The following is a 19,824-nucleotide window of genomic DNA, read 5'->3' on the forward strand; positions in this document are numbered from 1 at the left end:
GAACCAGGGATGGAATTCAGGCCCTTGTGCTTGCTAGGCAAGCACTTATTCTACTAAGCCATCTCCCTGGCCCGCTATACATAATTTTAGAAAAAATGCTGTGGTTAGTATAACTCACAAAAATTTATAAAAAAATGTTGTGGTTCCCATTAACATGATTTTGATTAAATTCTCAAGTGGCACCTTTTCTATAACGGCTTCTTTGGGTCCAAAATATGCATCATGAGATCTACTCCTCACAATGCTCTCACCAATGCTGCTGTTCTTTTAAACTTCATCTCCACCTATTTTCCCTCTACTTGCTACTTGTAGCTGTTTTGTCTGAGAAGTACCCTAATTTAGACTCTTCTTGGAGATTCAAAATAAGTAACAAGTAACAAAAACAACTTATTGGACCTTCAGGGGATTCAATTTAGCAACAGCCTCACCAGATCAGTTTCATAAATAGAAATAAAATATATACAAAATAACACTTTGAGGCATCCAGAGGGTTAGAAAACAGGTACAGACTTGAAGCAGGTTAAATTTTTTTTATTTTTTTGAGACAGGGTTTCATTACTTAGTCCAGACTGGCCTTGAACTCACTAAGTAGCCCAAGCTGGCCTTAAATTCATGGCGATCCTCCTATGTCAGCCTCCCAAGTTCTGGAATTACAGGTGTGGGCCACCACATTCAGCATTAAAACAATTTTCTGAAAGAACTTAGTTGCTCCCCTGTTCTAATGGCTATACCTAATCACCAACATACAAATGCTAGACTAATGACTCAATAATGCTAGAGAAGTGCAAAGGAAAGTAATAAACCCAGGGACAAGAACATAAACTAGACAGGCAGGTGGGTTCTCTAATGCTTTCTATTTATTTCAGTACTAAATTCTTGATCTTTTCTGGTAGTGGTGCTGGAAATAAATCCATGCAAGGCCAGCCTGAACTCCAGTGAGACCCTGTCTCAGAAAAAAACATTGAAAAATCATTACCAGGGCAGGCCAAATAGCTCAGTGGACAGGGGTTTGATCCCAGGGCCTGCTGTGCTGACCCCCCTCCTGGGGCACGCTGCGATGGCAATTGAGACTGGATGTGGTGGCGTGTGCCTGTAATCCCAGCTCTTGGGAGGCAGTAAACAGGCGGATCACTACGAGTCCAATCTAGTAGTGAGACCCCAGGGGGCCTGTCCCTTAGCTCAGTTCTTTAAGTGGCTGCTTCAACAAAGCAGTCAGGCTCAGGTTGCTGTGGTTCGATCCCCACAACTCAGGCCAGCCAAACCTGCCCTGAAGGCATTCGGAGCAAAACAAAACAAAACAAAAACCCTTCTGAGAACCTGAACACCCTGTAGACCCTTCCCTAAAATACTAAATAAATAAATAAATAAATAAAATCATTACCATAATCAGAATGAGGACACTTCAACCTGCTGTTTCCAACCTGAGCCAGTTCACCCCTCTTAGGCAACCTGGTGATCCCTGCTCCTGGGAGGTCACCATAATGATGCTGAACTTAGTGCAGATACCCAACTGGCAGAGCACACTGCAGCCCACAACTCCTGGACTCAAACAATCCTCCCACCTCAGCCTCCAGAGTAGGTAGGACTACAGGTGCCCAGCAGAACGTGACATGGCTATCGCTCTGTACCTTGCCCCCTTCTCTGTTGTTCTGTTCAGATGTACACTCGCAGCCTCATACAATGCCCTTCTACTTTCTCTCACTGGAGCTCCCATTTTCCTGTGCTAGAGCAACACACGGATGCAGTCACACTGACGTACCTCTCACTTCCTTTTACATGGCTCTCATCTATTCGTTGGAGGTTTTTAGTTTGGTTTTGTAGAGTGGGTTGGTTTTATTTTGCAGCACAATTCTCCACTATTTAAATACAGCCAGGAATGTCCTTTCTATGCACTTCCTCCTATGGTTTAGTTCAAATCATCAGGAGACAGTGTGGGCATGACAGAGGCAGGCTTGTAGAGATCTGGGTATATCCAGGAATGGTGACACACACCTGTAATCCTGGCATGCTGGGAAGCTGAGGCAGAATTGTGAGAGGGGGCCAGCAACTTAGTGACTTAGAGAGACCTTGTCTCAAAAGTCTTTTATATGCCACTTGAAGATATACTTATAAGTGAAATAAACCAGACCCACGTGTGTAAATATCATATTGTCTCCCTAGTATAAGAACTTAAAAGAGGAATTACATATAGAAAGTTACAACACAAATAAAAGGGAAGCAAGAACTTGAGGACTGGACAATGAGGAGTGGGCAAGGAGAAAAGCTGAGAAACATAACAGGGACAAAGCCATGCACTTATATGCATGAGATAGGTGGGGCAGTGATCCTGGGGGACATCAGCAGGTTTTTGAGACTAGCGGTTGGCTGGTGAGAGTCTCACCCTAACTGTATATGCTGGTGCCCGTGAGCCAGGCGGCTACACTGAGGATGGCGATGTGTAATAGAGGGGTCATGCTTGGAGTGCCTGCCATCCTGGTCTTCTAAATATGTAGTTCTTGTCATGACATACCATTTATTGCCATAATGTCTCTCAAGTAAAGGGTTTTTGTTGTTGTTGTTGTTTTTTGGTGTTTTTAAAGGGTACTAAATGAAAAAAAAGTCACAAGAATAAGAAAAAAAAAGTCACAAGTCTATCCTGTTACAATTCTGTATATGGTTAGATTTCTACATTTCTTTGTAAAATTATGTAAATGCTTATTTCTACCTTTATAAAATTATTTTTCCTATATATTCTGTAAGGTCTCAAAGTTCAACATACCAATATTTGATGGAAAATACCTGTTCCATGATATGCCAAAGATGTTTGATATTTAGACAGATAGGGTAAACCAAACTGCATATATTGCAGGTTAATAATAAACTTCTCTTCTGGAGGGTTAACAACCTAAGTTAGCAGTTCAAAATTGGAGAAAAGGAAGGGCTGCAAGGTCAGCCAACATTTTGGCCCTAGCCTTTCAGGGTCAGTGAAGACTGAGGACATAGGAGAACCTGTACTGTAACAACATGTAACTCAGTTGTGCTCCAAATTTTCTGATCAAGAAGATTATGAAGCCACAGAGGAATGTGATCAATGATGTAGAGTGTGCCTGGGGAGAGTCACATGGAGAGAAAACATTCTCTCAGGCTTTCACAGAGAGCAAATTGGTCAAGCAATGGCTGTGACTCATTCTCATGGCTGACAATGACAAAGGATCTACAAAGTACAGTACAGGGCTACAGGATAAATCCTGAGGGGACTTGACTGACCTTATCAGATACAAAAGTTACATTTCTTGTTATATAGGTCTTGCTTTATCTTGGTCTTAACCATCCAGTAGAAAAGTATAAAAATGAGGTATATAAAGTAAAGCCATATTAATATGATGAGCTGTAAAAGGCTCAAGTCAGTAACTTCTGAGGATAACCCACTAATATTATAGACTGCTAGACAGTGTTGGGTTGTTTAGCTGAATTCAAACACCTTAGTATTTAGATGCCAATAGAATATCCACCTCTGGTGGCTGGGGAGATGGCTCAGTGGAATAAGTGCTTCCCTGGCAAACGCAAGGGCCTGAGTTCAATCCCTGGTTCCGCCAAAAAAAATAAAATTAAATTTAAAAAAATAAAAAGAGACTCAAAAAAAAAAAAAAAAAAAGAGAGAGAGAGACTCTTACTCTATCCCACCTCCTATGCAGTAAAAGATCAACCCGTTCCTCAGCTGTAGTGGTCCTTGAGGAAGTTCACTGGTGAGTTTTCCCTACCTGCCCCCTCCAACTGCTGGCTGAGGGGTTTCCTTTTCCAAACTGCCTTCTTGCTTTGTTCATTCATTCATTCATTCATTCATTCATTGATTTGCAGTACCAGGGATTGAACTCAGGACCTTGTGCTTGCCAGGCAAGTGCTTATTCTATGAGCTATCTCCCCAACCCCTGCATTCCTGGTAATACCAACATGTCCCATACCAGTAACTGGAAGATTTATGCCTCCTGTTCAAGGCCATGTTGTCACTCAAACCTCTGGCACCTCTTGTAAGTGCCAGGGACACAGCCAACCTGGCCGTATCAGGTCCAATTCCTTTACCAGGAATTGATCCCCAAATATGACATGATGGTATCTTAGGGTAGGTGATCATTCAGCTCAAGAATGCTAACCTCTACCCTCAGAAAAGTCAATACTTCCTCCAAAGAAAGGTTATGCCCACATGAAAGCCCACTGACAAATTTGGCTGCTGGTTGCTATTGCCACACCAGGCCCTGTGCAATACACCTATCTTATCAGTAGTCAAAACACTGGCAGAACATCATGTAGGGCAAGAGCCCATACACTGGCCCTGCAAGGATCCTGGGAGACAGGAAGCTTTTTCTATCCCCTTGGGTCCTCCCTTCCAGTAGCTGTTTGCCTTTCAATAGGAAGATCCCTAAAATGGGCCTACACTAACAGTCCTGTTGGGCTATCTTGCCTCAGGTATTTACAGACAGCCTCTTCTGTTCCCCAAAGCTGAACTTGGAGAAGAGGCCTTATTACAATAGGACCTCCACATTTGTAGCCTTAGCACCTTTGGAATTCCTAAAACAGCAGCAGCTTTTGTTATTCATACAGAGCCCTTCCAGTTCTGAAGAGGTAATTTAGGTGGATCTCACAGAGCCTTAAAATATGGCAGGTCAGGGGGCCTGCCCCTTAGCTCAGTTCTTTAAGTGGCTGCTTCAACAAAGCAGTCAGGCTCAGGTTGCTGTGGTTCGATCCCCACAACACAAGACAGCCAGTCATGCCTTGAAGGCATTCGGCGCAAAAAAACAAAAACAAAAACAAAAAACACTTCTGCCATTAAAAAAAAAAAAAAAAAAAGGCAGGTCACCAGAAGGACCCAAGATGACAGGGTTGAGATTTTGACCCCCAGGAGGGACCAAGGAGACAGGGAAGGTAGATAGCTTGCCCTAAGTATTCATCTGCTTGGTCACCTGCTTTCTTTATGATGTTATTTGTAATAAATGGGTAAATATAAAGGGTCCTCTGAATATGAGCTCATCTAGCAAACTACCAAACCCAAGGAAGATAGTATGCAAAGCCTGGTTGGCAGTGGGTTGGTTAGAAATGTAGGGGAAAGCTGGGCATAGTGGCACATGTCTGTAATCTCAGCACTCAGAAGGATGCGACAGGAGGATCTTTGCGAGTTCTAGACCAGCCTGGGCTACAAAGTGAGGGGTTTTTGTGGCGGAACTGGGGATTGAACTCAAGCCCCTGCGCTTGCCAGGAAAGTGCTTATTCTACTGAGCCATCTCCCCAGCCCCTACAAAGTGAGTTTTAAAAACTATGGAGCGAGACCCTGTCTCAGACAAAAAAGGGTAAAGTGCGATAACTGAGTGGATTAAAGCACCTGCTTAGCCAAGCACAGAGACTGTGGTTCCGCCCCCAGGGTAGGTTGAGCCAGCCAGAGTCCAGGTGTACACCTGTAATCTCTGCGCTCGGGAGGCTAAAAATAGGAGGATCACTATGAGTCTGAGCAGCGTAGTGAAACCCTGTAACAATCAAATACATTTAAATAAATAAATAAAGACAAAAAACAAAAATAAAAAGGTGGGGGGTGAGGGAGCTGGGCACAAGGCCATAGATTTATAGTCCTACCTACTTAGGAGGCAGAATAGAGAGGATGGCTTGAGCCCAGAATTGGATACCAGGTTGGACCACAAGAATGATGTGACTCAACTACAACATCAGCTTCAATGAGGTAGGATGAGGTCATCCTAGCCCACAAGTTATCTGTACAATTTTACATACAATGTCTGGCACCTATTCAAAACAAAGCAAGTATCCATGGACACAAACCCAAATGGCCAGAATATAAAAGACACAAAAACACACTAAAATATATAAGTTATTAGATATAAGCTTTAACTATGTTTACAGCCAGGGAGATGGCTCAGTTGAATAAGCACTTGCCTGGCAAGCTCAAGGGCCTGAATTCAATCCCCAGTTCTGCCAAAAAAAAAAAAAAAAAAAAAGAAAGAAAGAGCAAGTCAGCCAGCCAGTTTTGGAGCCAGGAAGATAGCTCAGTAGAATAAGTTCTTGCCTGGCAAGCACAAGATCCTGAGTTCAATCCCTAGTACTCCAAAAACAAAACAAAACTATGTTTCCAGTATTTAATTTAACAAAGCATATAATCGACAACACTGAGAACCAGAAACTTGTTTTTGGTATGGTGGGGGGAATATCAGGGATGTAAATCAGGACCTTATGCCTGCCAGATAGGCACTTACGTCCCTGAGCTAGCTCCCTGGCCCAGAACCAGAAACTATTAAATAATAATAATGGCATTCTAGAATTTAATGACTTTTTTTTTTTTTTTTTTTTTTTTTTTTTGTACTGGGGATTAAATTTGGGATCTTGCACTTGCCAGGCAGGCACTCATGACACTATATCCCCAGCCCTCAATGACAAAATTTGCAATTTTTTTTTTCAATGGTTTTTAACAGCAAATTAGACCAGCAGAAGAGAAAATCAATGTAAGGGATAAGAAGATGAGAAAAATTAGGGCCGGGGAGATAGCTTAGTGGCATAAGCATCTGCCTGGCAAGTGCAAGGTCCTGAGCTCAATCCCCAGAATTTAAGATAGCTCAGTAGAATAAGTGCTTGCCTGGCAAGCACAAGGGCCTGAGTTCAATCCCTGGTTCTGAAAAAAAAAAAAAAAAAAAAAGAGAAAATGCAGAGTTAAGTCAGAAGAGATAAGGATAGCAAGGAGATAAGGGAACAATAGCTGGAAGGGGTGATCAGCTACCAAAGGTTCCACCTACCTTTACCTGAGTTAGTTTCTCTTCAGGCTCATCACACCCAAATCCCTAGTAGGTTGGTCCCAACTCATAATCTCAAAATTGCCTGGGCTACACAGTGAAATCAAGATCAGCCTGAACTACAAATGAGACCCTGTCTCAAAGAAAAAGATATAGTTAAGAAGATTAACTTGAATAGAGAGGGGGAAACAATGCAAAAATAAGGGAAGCAAGAGACCTAGCAGGAATCTGCTGGAGGAATTCAGATGGGAATTGGCGATAAAACTAGACAGATGACACAATCAAAGAGGAGGGGCACAGCAGGCTGAGGCAGGAGGATGGATTGCTGAGGTCAGAGGCCAGCCTGGGCTACACAGTGAGTTTAAGCAGGGCCTGAACTACACAGCAAAAAACCAAAACCAAATAAAGAAGAGTAAATATTTTCAGCAAAACTACTATATAATTTAGCAAGAGTATATAAAAATAACCTCAGAGCAAGTATGGTGGCCTAACAACATAGCTAGGATTACAGGCATGTGCCATGAGCCCAGCAGGCATGCTTAATTAACAAGAAACAACTTAAAAATAATACATAGAATAACTAAAGCTAAGATTAGGTCTCTTGATAATGTCAAGGGCAATAGATGGTGAAGAGAAATAGAAGCTGGGGAGATAGCTTAGCAGTCTAAATGCCTGCCTGGCTGGGTTCGATCCCTGGTACTGCATGCCATGCCAACCCTGGAAGCTGGGTGTGCAATGCCAGTGAGACCCTGTACCAAACAAATAAATGATAAAAAAAAAAGAGGAATATCCTTGAGCCTATATGTAAAACATGGTATCTAATCTCAGTATCTGACATAGCTGGGGTAATGAAATGGAGGTGAGGGGGACACCTCACAGGTGGCACAATACTGCAATCCCAGCCCTGGAGATGGAGGCAGAAGGATCACAAGATCAAGGTCATGGCCAACCTGCATTACATAGGAAGACCCTGTCTCAGGAAAAATAAATAAAAAACTTGAGGTTGGGGATATAGCTGAGCAGTTTTGTTGAGTTAGGGATCCATTCCAAAACAATTGGTAAGACTTATGAGATTTTAAAAAAAAAAAAAGATGGAGATTTGACAACAAAAAAATTCATTATTTACCCAGAACCACAATATACACACGTTATAAAACCTAATAATCATAAAACATGTAAAAACCTGGAACTTAAAAGAAAGGGTCTAAACTAGGCAATGGTGGGTCAAGTGTGGTGGCACACACCTAAAACTCCAGCACTCAGGAGGCTGAGACAAGAGAATTATAAATTTGGGACCAGCCCGGGTAGTTCCATGACTTTGTCAGACCTTGTCTCAAAAAACAAGTCAACGAGGACCAGCCAAGTAGCTCAGCGGATTAAAGCGCCTGCTTAGGCAGACGCAGAGTGGGGTTCAATCCCTGGCCTATGTGCCGGTCGTGCCCCCAGAGCACTGTGAGACTGCAATTGAGACTGGGCGTGGTGGCATGCGCCTATAATCCCAGCTCTTGGAGGTTGAACACAGGTGGATCACTACGAGTCCAATCTATGCAGGGAGACTGTAAACCCTTACTAAAACAGAAAAGAAATAAGTAAACCAGAAGGCTGGCGAGATAGTTCAGCAGACTAAATGTCTGCTTAGGCAAGAGCAGAGACCAGGGTTCAATCCTGACACCCCCATGCCCTGCCAGCTCAGTGGGCCAGGGAAGGGGGGTATGCTGAGCTGGCCACTGAGACCTGGACTGGTGGCACAGGTCTGTAATCAAAGTGCTGGAGGGAGCTGAAAACAGATGGATCACTACAAGTCTGAGTAGTGAGACCGTGTACCAAATACATTAAAAAAATTTTTAAAAGTCAGCCCAGTTTAGTGCACACAACCGTAATCCTAGAACTTGGCTCCCTGAGGGCAAGAGAATCTCCCATGAGTTCAAGGCCAGTCTTAAACGACATAGAGAGAACTTGTTTCAAAATTAATAGATAGGGGCCAGGGAGATAGCTCAGTAGAATATTACGTGCTTGCCTGGCAAGCGCAAGGGCCTAAGTTCAATCCTTGGTTCCACAAAAAAAATAAAATAAATCAATAATAGATATAGCAAGGCATGGTGGCACACACCAGAAGCTGAGACAGGAGAATCCTTGCGACCAGCCTTGGCTACAAAGTGAGCTCATGGCCTTCCAGAACTGCATAGTGAGAGCCTGCATCAGAAAGATAAATTAACTAAAAAGAAATATGATATAAGCAAACAAAAATAAAAAGTAAAAAGATAGTAAGATCTAGCTCTGTGCAAAGTCCCGGGGTTCAATCCCCAGTGCCAAAGAAATAGGAGTGAGAAAGAGATCTGTTGCTTCTTACTTTCATGCACCTCCCAGGGAAGTTGTCAAAAGAAGCGCCACCATTTTAGAAATAGAGGAGGTAGACACAGTAAAAGCAAAATGCTAGTGAACTGATCAGACTAACTGCCTGGGAGTAAAACGGAGATGTGTTAATGATGGCCCAAAAAGGTGCTCAGGCACTTACCCAGGGATTTACCAATGAGAACGGATCGCAGGTTTCCACAGGTCGTTATAGCCGTGAACCTTGGGTCCCTTTTTCACTAGTCAACAGTCACCCTCACCTATACGCGGAGTACATATTTGGCACTCAACAAATCTTGACTGGATGAAAATCAATCTCATAATTGGTACCCAACCTCGGACAGAGGGCCCCATAAACTACCTTCATAAACCCTCACTACCTAGCTCACAGAGCTGAGAATGTCGATAGGAATGCTCTGGGGGGTCCGTGTCGACTGGTGACAAGTCACTCATTGGGGCCTGCACCAACCCGATTTCTCAAAGAAGATGAGGGTTCAAGGGACTGAACCCCAACTAGCCAGCTTTGACTTTTACAAGGAGCTAGTCAATGGGTCGCGGAGCCACAGCCTCCCGCCCGGGGGCGCTACGAGCTCCGGAGGTATCCCTCCTTCCCCAAAAAGTTAGTACCTGCGAAGCTGCGGCACACAGAGGTGAGGGGCTCTCATTACGGAGGCCGGGACCCGGCGCCTGCTGGGTGAGGTTCTGCGTCCCGGGACTGCAGGGACAGTGGGTCAGACAGACACCTCACGCTTCAGGAGGCTCCTGACTCACAGATTCCAGGCGTCTCACTCCTAGGACTGAGCAAGCTGTAGCACTCACGTCGGCTTTTCTTCGGGGCTCCTCTCCTCCATCAAGCGATCACGCCTGCCTCATCCCAGGAGCCAGTCCCTTCCCGGCGCCGCCATCGTTACTGTTTGTTTTCATTCGCTTGGGTGCAGGCTGTGGTGATGCTGGAGGTTATAGGGGAAATCCAGCTACCTAACTTTAACTACCCTTTCGCTACACAATAAACGTCCTATTTACTCCCTTGGATCCTCAAAATACCCATCAAATTTTATCTATTTCCATATAAATATTCTTGTATAATTTTTCAAGCCCTTCAGGAAAAAGTAAAGGGGGAGGCCAGGGGAAAATTTGAGAAAGTTGGTCCTTAGGACTTTCTATGGAATGTGCGGCTACGAAGCGCAGGCTGCAGCGGCAGCGGCGGGTGAGGACGCGGCGATGGGCGAGGAGGGGCGCTGACGCGCGGGGGCGGGGCCGCGCCTGCGCGCCGTGACGGCCCGGGCCGGGCCTCGGGTTCCGGAGGAGGGCCGGTTGGCCGGGCGGGCTGGGTGGGTGGAGTGTGGGACAGTATCCTGGCAGCCGCGGAGAGGTGGGTATGCACAGCCTTGCTGATGTGGAGCGGCCTTCTCAGTCACACTTCCGTTTCCGTTTTTAAGGTGTGCTGTAAATGGGGCAGCGTTACTCCCAAACCTGGCTCTCAACCTCTTCCTTTGCTCCTTTCTTTCAAATTGACTGATCTTCCTTACTTTCTAGCCCGCAGCCTCAAAAGTTGAAATTCTTAGCCAGGCGTGGTGGTGCAGGCCTGCAGTACCAGCCCTCGGGAGGCTGAGGCAAGAGGACTGCCACAATTTCGAGGCCAGCCCGGGCTGCGCAAGCGAGACCCTGTCTCAGAGATCTTTAAAAAATTTATTGGGGTGCAGAGAAAGCCTGTGATTAATAACATGCAACCCCCCCCAAGTTGGTTTGTAGGCTACCCTCTTCCTTTTTAGGCTAGCTTGTGTACCTCCACACCTGTCCCGCACTAAGCAGGTAGAGCCATGAGGCTCTGGTTAACAAACCTGTGACTGACTAATCCTTACCCAACGTAGTTGTATGTGTCAGCTGTTTCGTGGCATGTCTAATTAGGAGCAGAAATCTTTTACCTTGTGAATAATTATGCATCTCCTACATTAATTAATATTTTGCCTTTGTGCTTCAAACCAGACCAAATGTTGCAGCAGTTTGGCAGAATCAAAATTTAATTCTTTTTATTTTATTTTATTTTATCTATTTGGTACAGGGTTTCACTGCGCAGCTCAGATTCGTAGTGATCCTCCAGTTTTCAGCCTCCCCAGCACTGGGATTACAGGCGTGCACTACCACGCCTGACTGCCGGACTCACCCTTATCGGTCTCAGACTCAGCTGGGGCAGGGCCAGTATGGCATGCAGGATCGGGGATCAAACCATGTTCCCTGTGCTTGCCAAAGCAGGCACTTAGTCTGCTGAGCTATCTCGCCGGCCCTTAATTCTTTTTTTTTTTTTTAATTTTTTTTCTTTTTTTTTTTTTTTTTTAATTTTATTTATTTGTGTGTGTGTGGCCAGCTCAGCCCACCAGGGGGCGGGGCTGGCTGGCATGTGGTGCTGGGGATTGAACCGCGGTCCCCGGGCTTTGCTAAGCTTGCTCCAAGTAGGTGCTCCAGACCACTGAGCCATCTCACCAGCCCCCCTTAATTCTTTATAATTCATGTACTCATAATTTCAGTATCACTGATGTCCTATAGTTTTAGCTGTTGAGAAAAACCCAAGTTGCATAAACAGCTCCTTTTACCTGTTCAAAGTAGAGTTGCTCAAAAGGTGTTATTGTAGCCTTTGAGTCACTTTCATGTCGTTGGTACGTTTCTAAATTTTATTTCTTTCAACCTTTACAGAGGGAAGATTATGAATGTCAGAGGTGTTTAGCTTACAGCTGGCTGATGAGTTCTGCTGACCCTTAAATACCTTCTCGCACCAAGGTCTTCATTGAGAAGCATTCAGAAAAAGCAGATAGGCGAGGCAGCATTCACGTTTGCTATGGCCATCCCCATAACAGTGCTTGACTGTGATCTCTTGCTGTACGGCCGGGGTCACCGGACCTTAGACCGTTTTAAGTTGGACGATGTGACTGATGAAGATTTGATGTCCATGTATGGCTTTCCTCGGCAGTTCATTTATTATCTGGTGGAACTCTTGGGGCCAAGTCTTTCTCGACCTACTCAGCGATCTAGGGCCATCAGCCCAGAGACACAGATCCTTGCAGCCCTGGGCTTTTATACCTCAGGCTCCTTCCAGACCCGAATGGGAGATGCTATTGGAATCAGCCAGGCCTCTATGAGTCGGTGTGTTGCTAATGTTACTGAAGTGCTTATGGAAAGAGCCTCCCAGTTCATTCACTTTCCAGCTGATGAAGCCTCTATGCAGGCTCTGAAGGATGAATTCTATGGGCTGGCGGGGATGCCGGGGGTGATAGGGGTGGTTGACTGTATCCACGTGGCAATCAAGGCGCCAAATGCTGAAGACCTCTCCTATGTGAACCGCAAAGGTCTGCATTCTCTCAACTGCCTGATGGTGTGTGACATCAGAGGGGCATTTATGACCGTGGAGACAAACTGGCCTGGCAGCCTGCAGGACTGTGCTGTGCTCCAGCAGTCCTCTTTAAGTAGTCAGTTTGAAGCTGGGATGCACAAGGATAGCTGGCTTCTTGGTAAGTTTGCAGGTACAAATCTTCTGTCTGTACCCAGGAAGCAAAGTCAAGAGGACCACTAGAGTTGGAAGAGCCTGTAGCCTACAGAGAGAGACCTTGTTTAAAAAAAAAAAAAAAAAAAAAATTAAAAGCTTTAATTTGAAGCCATAGACAAATTATGTAGTAGAAGTTGGGTGTGGTGGGCATGCTGGGAGGCAGAGTGAGGAAGAATATTGCAAGTTAAAACCCAGCCTGGGTAAGATAGGGTCCTGTCTCGAAATATAGACTGGGTGTGTTGGCCCACACATGTGATTCCAGCAATGAGGAGACTGAGGCAGGAGGATCACTGAGTTTGAGGCCAGCCTAGGCTACAAAGTGAGCTCAAGGCAGATCTGAACTGCATAGTGAGACCCTATCTCACGAAGATACACCCCCCCAAAAAAAAAAAATTACTGGTGGCAGAGGCAGGAGGGTATGACTTCCAGGGCTACACAATATGTTCAAGGCCAGCCTGGACCGCATAGTAAGGCCCTGTTGCCAAAAAACAAGCAAAATGCAACAATTCCATTTTCATTCAAATGACATGAAGAAGTAAAGGATGTGTTCTGCAAGTGACTCACTAGCTATCCAAAGATGTGGGAGTTCTCAGGTTATTCTCTCAATTTTGGCATCCTACTTATAAACCCAGACTAAAAATTATTGAGCCCTTAAAATTTGTCGTTGTGCCTGGTGTGGTGGCACAAACCTGTAATCCCAGTACTCAGGCGGTGGCAATAGGATCACTGTCAGTTTGAGACCACCCTGAGCTACAAAGTGAGTTTAAGGCCAGCCTGAACTGTGTAGTGAAACCCTGTCTCACATACATATATGCATACATGCATATGTACATTCCAGCACATATGTCCTAGGAAGTCTTCCATGCCCACTCAACAGGAAAATTACTTTGAGGACTCCTGGTTAGTAGTACAGGGTTTCATAAATTATCAAGATCAAAAGAATCACCTGGGCTGGGAGTTCCAGCTCAGTGGTAGAAGCTTGTCCACCTGCATGAGACCTTGGAGGAATTGAACTCATAACCTTGTGCTTGCCAGGCAGGCACTGCACTGCTGAGCTATGTGCCCAGTGGAAACACCCACTATCAATGAGAGCCTAACAGTGATTGATGTGATGGGCAAACTGGTCCCTAGAGCTTGTGTGGACAGTGGGATGACTGGAGGAAGACTGGCAGGACCATGAGCGGCGATGAGATATTTCAGTGGGAGAGGAGAGAGGTGAGATGGCTGCTGCATCCTCACACCACCGGATTTCTGGAATAGTTCTGGCTTTGTCCTAGAACCAGCCTCGATCTGCCTTTGGTTCCTTAGTGTGCTTTCACTTGAGAGACATTCTTTCGTATCCCTCCTGGGTATTTACCTAATTTCCTTGCTTTTTCTCCCGCAAACAAATTCAGCCTGAATTCTTCAGCTCTTGCCTAGTCCTGTAAGCAGCTTAGTGTGAGATGGTCTGCAGACTTGTCCTGTGGTGCCTGGTCATGGAGGCAGTTGTACACTGTGTGGCAGTTGAGGTTCTGAGCCCCTCCAGAGAGTTTTCCCAGGAGCATTTGAGGAAAGGTCTACATTAAGTAGCTTGTCTTGTATTATCTCCCCCTACTTAAGGCCCGTACCATTTCCTAGACAAACTGTTTTTGAGATAAGATGTCAATTTGTTTTTGTTTTTGTCTTTTTGAGATAGGCTTTTTCTTTGTAGTTCAGGCTGGCCTTGAATTTTGAGATAGGCTTTTTCTTTGTAGTTCAGGCTGGCCTTGAATTTACTGTATGGCTCAGACTGGCCCTGACCTCCCAGTGATCTTCCTGGATGCTGAGATTACAGATGGCCCCACCACTCTGGTTCTCTAGAGAAACCCACAGACCTCATTTAGCATCTCTGTGTTTAGGCATTCATCATAGATGTTTGTCTCTTTATTCCCTTTTACCACATTTCACCATTGTATTCCTGATTCTGATATTATTATGTACTTCCTAACTCCTCCTTTTGCCTGACAGCAAAGGATGGCTGAGGTATTATTTTTATCTCATTTATAAAATCCCAACCTGGCAGTTAGTATTAAATTATAATAGTCTGTAAATCTCCCTACTCTAGAGGTTGAGGCAGGAGGATCACAAGTGCAAGCCTAGACTGCCACATTAACATAATTCACAAATAAAAGGCTGGAGAGGTAGCTCAGTTGTTGGGCACTTGCCTGGCATGCATGAGACCCTGGGTTCAATCCCCAGTCCTACCACCGAAAATAATAAGGCAAATTATATTGGAAAGGAAAAATGTCACTTAAATATAAAATTTGGAATTTTTATGAGAATTCGTAGTTACTCAAATTGATCCATACTTGGAAATGTAGGCTCCTGAAAGAGTAGAGTTCTAGTTGGGTGCAATAGTGCACACCTGTAATCCCAGCATTCATGAGGCTGAGGCAGGAGGACTCCTGTGAATTTGAACCCAGCCTGGGCTACAGAATGAGGCCAGCTTGAACCGCACAGTGAAACCCTGTCTCAAAAAGACAAAACAAGGGCCAGCAAGATAGCTCAGCAGACTAAGCACCTGCTTAGGCAAGTGCAGGGACTGGGGTTTGATCCCTGAAACTACATGCAGTGTTAGCCCCGCCCCTGAGTGTGCTGAGCCAAGGACGGAGTCTAGGCGTGGTGGCTCACACCTGTAATCCCAGCACTGGGGAGGCTGAAAACAGGAGGATCACTATGAGTTCAAGCTGCCTAGTGAGACCCTACACACACACACACACACACACACACACACACACAGACAGACAAAACAGTAAACTAAAAGAAAGGAGTTCTATACTACATATTTTTTAATAGTGCCCAGCACTGCCTGCACAACCAGAACATTTGCTGAAATTGTGGGCATTCTAAACACAGCGATGGTGCCTTTTGCTACTCCAGGGCCCCTTCTAGCACTTTCAATGATAGAAATAGCTTCATGTAGTAAACGCTGTGGATATGCCACCATTGGTCTAAGAGATCATCCTGCCTCAGCCTTCCAAGTAAGTAGGCTACTGGCAGACAATACCATACCAGTAGAACACTGAATTCTGATGGCAGTCACAAATGCTGGAACTTTTATATAATTCTTCTCAGTACCAGAAGGGTAAGTTATTATCATCCCTTGAAATCTCTGGGGAGTATTTGCAGACCTGAAAGTTTAATAGTAGAATTAGACATTATCCTTCTAAATTGCTTTGGGATCTCCTGGTAGAATTCTTTTCTCTTTTGCACTTTGCTTTTTAGAGATTTTGAATTACAACATATTGCTTCACAGACTTTTTGTTTTGGGGGGTTGCTTTTTGAGACAAAGTCTTACTAAGTAGTCTAGGCTGGGGTTGCATTCACTATTTAGCCCGGAAGGGCCAGGGAGATAGCTGAGTGGCGAAAGCATCTGTCTGGCAAACAGAAGGCTCTGGGTGCAATCGCTGGTACCAAAAAAGGGGGAAAACTAGCCCAGGATGACCTTAAGCACACAGCTGTCCTGCCTCAGCTTCCTGAGTGCTGGTACCAAGTTTGAGGAAAGTGTGGTCTGCCCTTCTTGCTTCCTGCATAGTTTCAGACTTGGCTTTCATTGGTACCTGCATTTTTCTTTACATGTGTTGTAAGTGGGCATTCCCAGCTGAGACACGTGTCTTCTGCTTATGATATTACTTTACTTTATGGTTTTGTTTCTGGACAGGGTCTCCCTATGCAGTTCAGGCTGCCCTTGAACTCTCTGCACTGTTCCTGCCTCAGTCTTCTCAGTGCTGGTACTACAGGAGTGCAGCATCACACACAGCTACAATTTTGTGGTTTTCTAGTGTACTTTTTATTTTTATTTTTTCTCATGTGTTTGGTACACAGTCTCACTACACAGCTCAGACTTGTATTGATCCTCCTGTTTTTCAGCCTCTCCAGCACTGGGATTACAGGCGTGTGCCACCAGCCTGGGCTCAGTGGCTAGCTCAGCGCGCCTGGGGGCAGAGCTGGCATGGCATGTGGGATCCCAAACCCTGGTCCCTGTGCTTACCAAAGCAGGCTCTTAGTCCGCTGAGCTATCTTGTCCTCCTCTAGTGTACTTTTAGCTCCTGCTCATCTTATGTTTCCTTTTTCTTTTCTTTTCTTTTCTTTTCTTTTCTTTTCTTTTCTTTTCTTTTCTTTTCTTTTCTTTCATACTGAAGATTGAACTCAGGACCTTGTACTTGCCAGGCAGTGCTTAGTCCACTGAGCTATCTCCCCAGCCCTCTGGTTTTTTGAGACAGGATCTCGCTGTGTACTTTAGGCTGACCTTGCACTTGAGCACAATAGTTCAGGCTGGCCTAAAACAACAATCCTCCTGCCTTAGCTTCCTGAGTACTGAAATTATAGACATCTACCACCATGCCCAGCTGTATATATATGAATTTTACTTTTTTCCTGAACAATGCCAAGCTTTGAACCCAGGGACTCAAGCATGCTGGGCAAACAGTCTACCACTGATCTATACAGACCAAGATACCCAGCCCTCTTTTTTTTTTTTTTTTCCAGTGCCTCTCATTATATACCAGGCTGTCCTTGAATTTAAGATCTTCCTGTTATAAGCTTTCAAGTAGCTGGGATTACAGATAGGCTTTTCCATGCCCATCTGAATTTCATTCCATTTGTAGTCTCCTTATACTCACTTCTAACTTTGGGGCCTTCACAGGTGACAGTGCCTTTTTTCTCCGCACCTGGCTCATGACCCCACTCCCTGACCCCAAAACCCCTGCAGAAGATCGCTATAACCTGGCCCACTCTGCGACCCACAGCGTGATGGAGAAGACTCTGCGGACCCTGTGCTCCCGCTTCCGCTGCCTGGATGGGTCCAAGGGAGCTCTGCAGTACTCGCCAGAGAAGTCTAGCAACATCATTGTGGCCTGCTGTGTCCTGCACAACATCTCCCTGGAGCACGGCATGGACATCTGGTCCTTGCCGATGGCAGGGCCTGTGCAGCAGCCCCTGGAGGAGGAGTACGAACCTATGGAGTCTCTGGACCTAGAAGCTGACCGCAGCCGCCAGGAGCTGTTGCTGTCTCATTTCAGCTGAAGGGGAAACTTTCCAGAAGGGTCTGCCACATACTTTTCTGCACACTCCCGCCTTCATGGCTGTCACCCACATGACCAAGTATGAAAAGCTTGTCACGAATCAAAATTTCAGCTTGCATCTTACAGGGTTGGGCCTGTGCAAGAACCAGGTGGTGGGTTAGGCCTGTAACCTCAGCATTTAGGAGGCTGAGGCAGGAGGATCACTGTATTTGAGACCAGCCTGGGCTACATTGTGAGTTCAAGGCCAGCCTAAATCCCAGCAAGCCCCTGTCCCCCCCCCCCTGCAAAAAAAAAAAAAAAAAAAGATAACTCTTTGCAAGTAGGTTAATTAAGTCAAAGCCAACATGGTGGTCTCTGCTACCTGGTGAACTAGGTCAAGCTTCATTCCTTTGAGAAGTCCCTGGTGGGGCCAGGGATATAGCTCAGCGGTGTGGGGCCTGGCAATTGCAAGGTCCCAAGTTTAATTCCTGAGCCCAAAAACAAACAAGAAAAGTCACTGGTAGTAAACACAATTGGGCCTAAAAGTCATAGGAAAGGGGAAAACAACACTTAGCCAAAATGCTTTTTTGGTTTTGATGATCTGAAAATTAACAAATAAAAAAGAGTATTGTACTGAGTTATCTGGGTGGCATTTTTATTTTTCTGCTTTGCTGACTGTACACAAACATGAAGGGTAAACAGTCTTCTCATGTAAGTAAATGGCTGCTGCTCCAGATTTGCAGCTTCATGTGGTTTTTGGGTTTTGTTTGCATTTATTGAAGATTGAACTTAGGGCCTTCTCACTCAGCTACATTCCCGGCCTTTTTACAATTTTGAGACAAGGTCATGCTAATTGCCAGAGTGCCCAGGTTGGGCTTGAACTTGGGGCCCTTTCTCTTCAGTACTGGGGTTACAGATGTGAGCTTAGATCATATTTTGTGGAGGACCACCTGAGCAGCTCTCCTTGAAAGAAGAGCAGTTGTCTCCATTTTGGCTGAGCCTGACCCAATTTCCTTGTATTGATATGTACAGAGCTGGCTGGGACTTTTCCTTATCCTTTCAGTTGGCTTTAAGCAATGCATATTGGTCTAGCTGAGGTGCTGGCAGTAGATTTTGAAGATGACAAGCCTGTTTCCCTGATAACCCACACCTGCTGCTCTTCAATATGAGCTAGGTTGTCACAAGACAAAGAGTCAATGCTCCACCCTGTCAGCTGGGATCCAGCCTTGAAATAGAGGCTGTGACTTCCTGGGGCTTGAAAGATCACTCATCAGAGCTGAAGCACCTACCCCGAAACATTAGATACTATCTCAATAGTATAATGCAAATTACTTTTTCTGCATATCCTCTCTGCATATGACAGGTAAATGCAGGCTTCCTATCTAGCCCAGCTCACAGTACTAACCTACTTCCTGCCATTCTCAGTCATTCATCCCCAAGCCTCTCCTCCATGACTGAATAAAACCCAGGTTTGGCCCTGGGTTGATGTCTTTGTTCTGAATAGCCACCACCATGGCTGGACTTAGGACCCCTTGACTCCCCTAACTATAAATATACTTTAGTGTCTTTATTCTTGCCGTGGGTAGCACTGAAAGTAGTAGATTGGAATTAACTTGATAGGATTCCAGTAACTTATCTATGGGATTACAAATACAAACTTCCTGGACTGAGATGAGGACCAGGAAGGGCTACCTATAATGTTTCTTATGGTCATGATGATAGAATGTGTTTATTTTACTGTTTTGGAAATTCCTTGTAGAGAAAAAAGATTTCAGAAATAAATAGGCACTACAAAATATTAAGAAGAATGGTGCATGTCAGTAATCTCCAGCACTCTGGAAGCTGATGCAGGAGAATTGGCACCAGTTTGAGGTCAACCTGGGATACAAAGTGAGACCCTGTCTCAATAAAGTACAATAAAAAGAAAATTGACTATGGTTGCATTGTCCTGGGGGCTCAGCTACACGACAGGATGATGAAGGGAAAATTGGGAATGAAGGCGAAGGGATCATAAAAGAATAAAGAAGCGTTATGTACAAGTAGCACTCTCTGGAGCTGGAGAGATAACTCAGTAGAATAAGTGCTTGCCTGGGGGCTGGTGAGATGGCTCAGTGGTCTAAAGCACCTACTTAGAACAAGCTTAGCAAAG

General features: G+C 45.0%; 2 protein-coding genes across 11 annotated transcripts in view; one reads left to right on the forward strand and one right to left on the reverse strand.

Moving 5' to 3' along the window:
• The window catches only part of Atg13 (autophagy related 13), a 38,510-nt gene extending 28,435 nt beyond the window's left edge, over positions 1–10,075 (reverse strand). For 5 of the 9 annotated variants that reach the window (XM_023710569.1, XM_004626982.2, XM_023710570.1 and 2 more), the window contains exon 1: positions 9,744–10,074. The gene's annotated coding sequence lies outside the window, so the exon portion shown is untranslated. Of the gene's footprint in view, positions 1–9,279; positions 9,377–9,743 lie in introns of all 9 variants that reach the window. The other 4 variants (XM_023710565.1, XM_004626985.2, XM_023710567.1 and 1 more) reach the window with 4 other exon arrangements.
• A 325-nt stretch (positions 10,076–10,400) lies between these two features.
• On the forward strand, positions 10,401–17,932 carry Harbi1 (harbinger transposase derived 1). 2 transcript variants are annotated; one of them, XM_004626986.2, is made up of 3 exons: positions 10,401–10,488; positions 11,808–12,619; positions 17,318–17,932. In XM_004626986.2, the coding sequence occupies exons 2-3, from the start codon at positions 11,950–11,952 to the stop codon at positions 17,695–17,697; spliced, it is 1,050 nt and encodes a 349-aa protein (XP_004627043.1). In that variant the 5' UTR covers positions 10,401–10,488; positions 11,808–11,949; the 3' UTR covers positions 17,698–17,932. The 2 variants fall into 2 exon arrangements, with proteins under 2 accessions (XP_004627043.1, XP_023566470.1); XM_023710702.1 differs by having other exon boundaries at positions 10,483–10,555.
• Positions 17,933–19,824: the final 1,892 nt, after the last annotated feature.

The sequence above is a fragment of the Octodon degus genome, unplaced genomic scaffold, assembly GCF_000260255.1.
Source record: "Octodon degus isolate 3935 unplaced genomic scaffold, OctDeg1.0 scaffold00018, whole genome shotgun sequence".
Lineage (NCBI taxonomy): Eukaryota > Metazoa > Chordata > Mammalia > Rodentia > Octodontidae > Octodon > Octodon degus.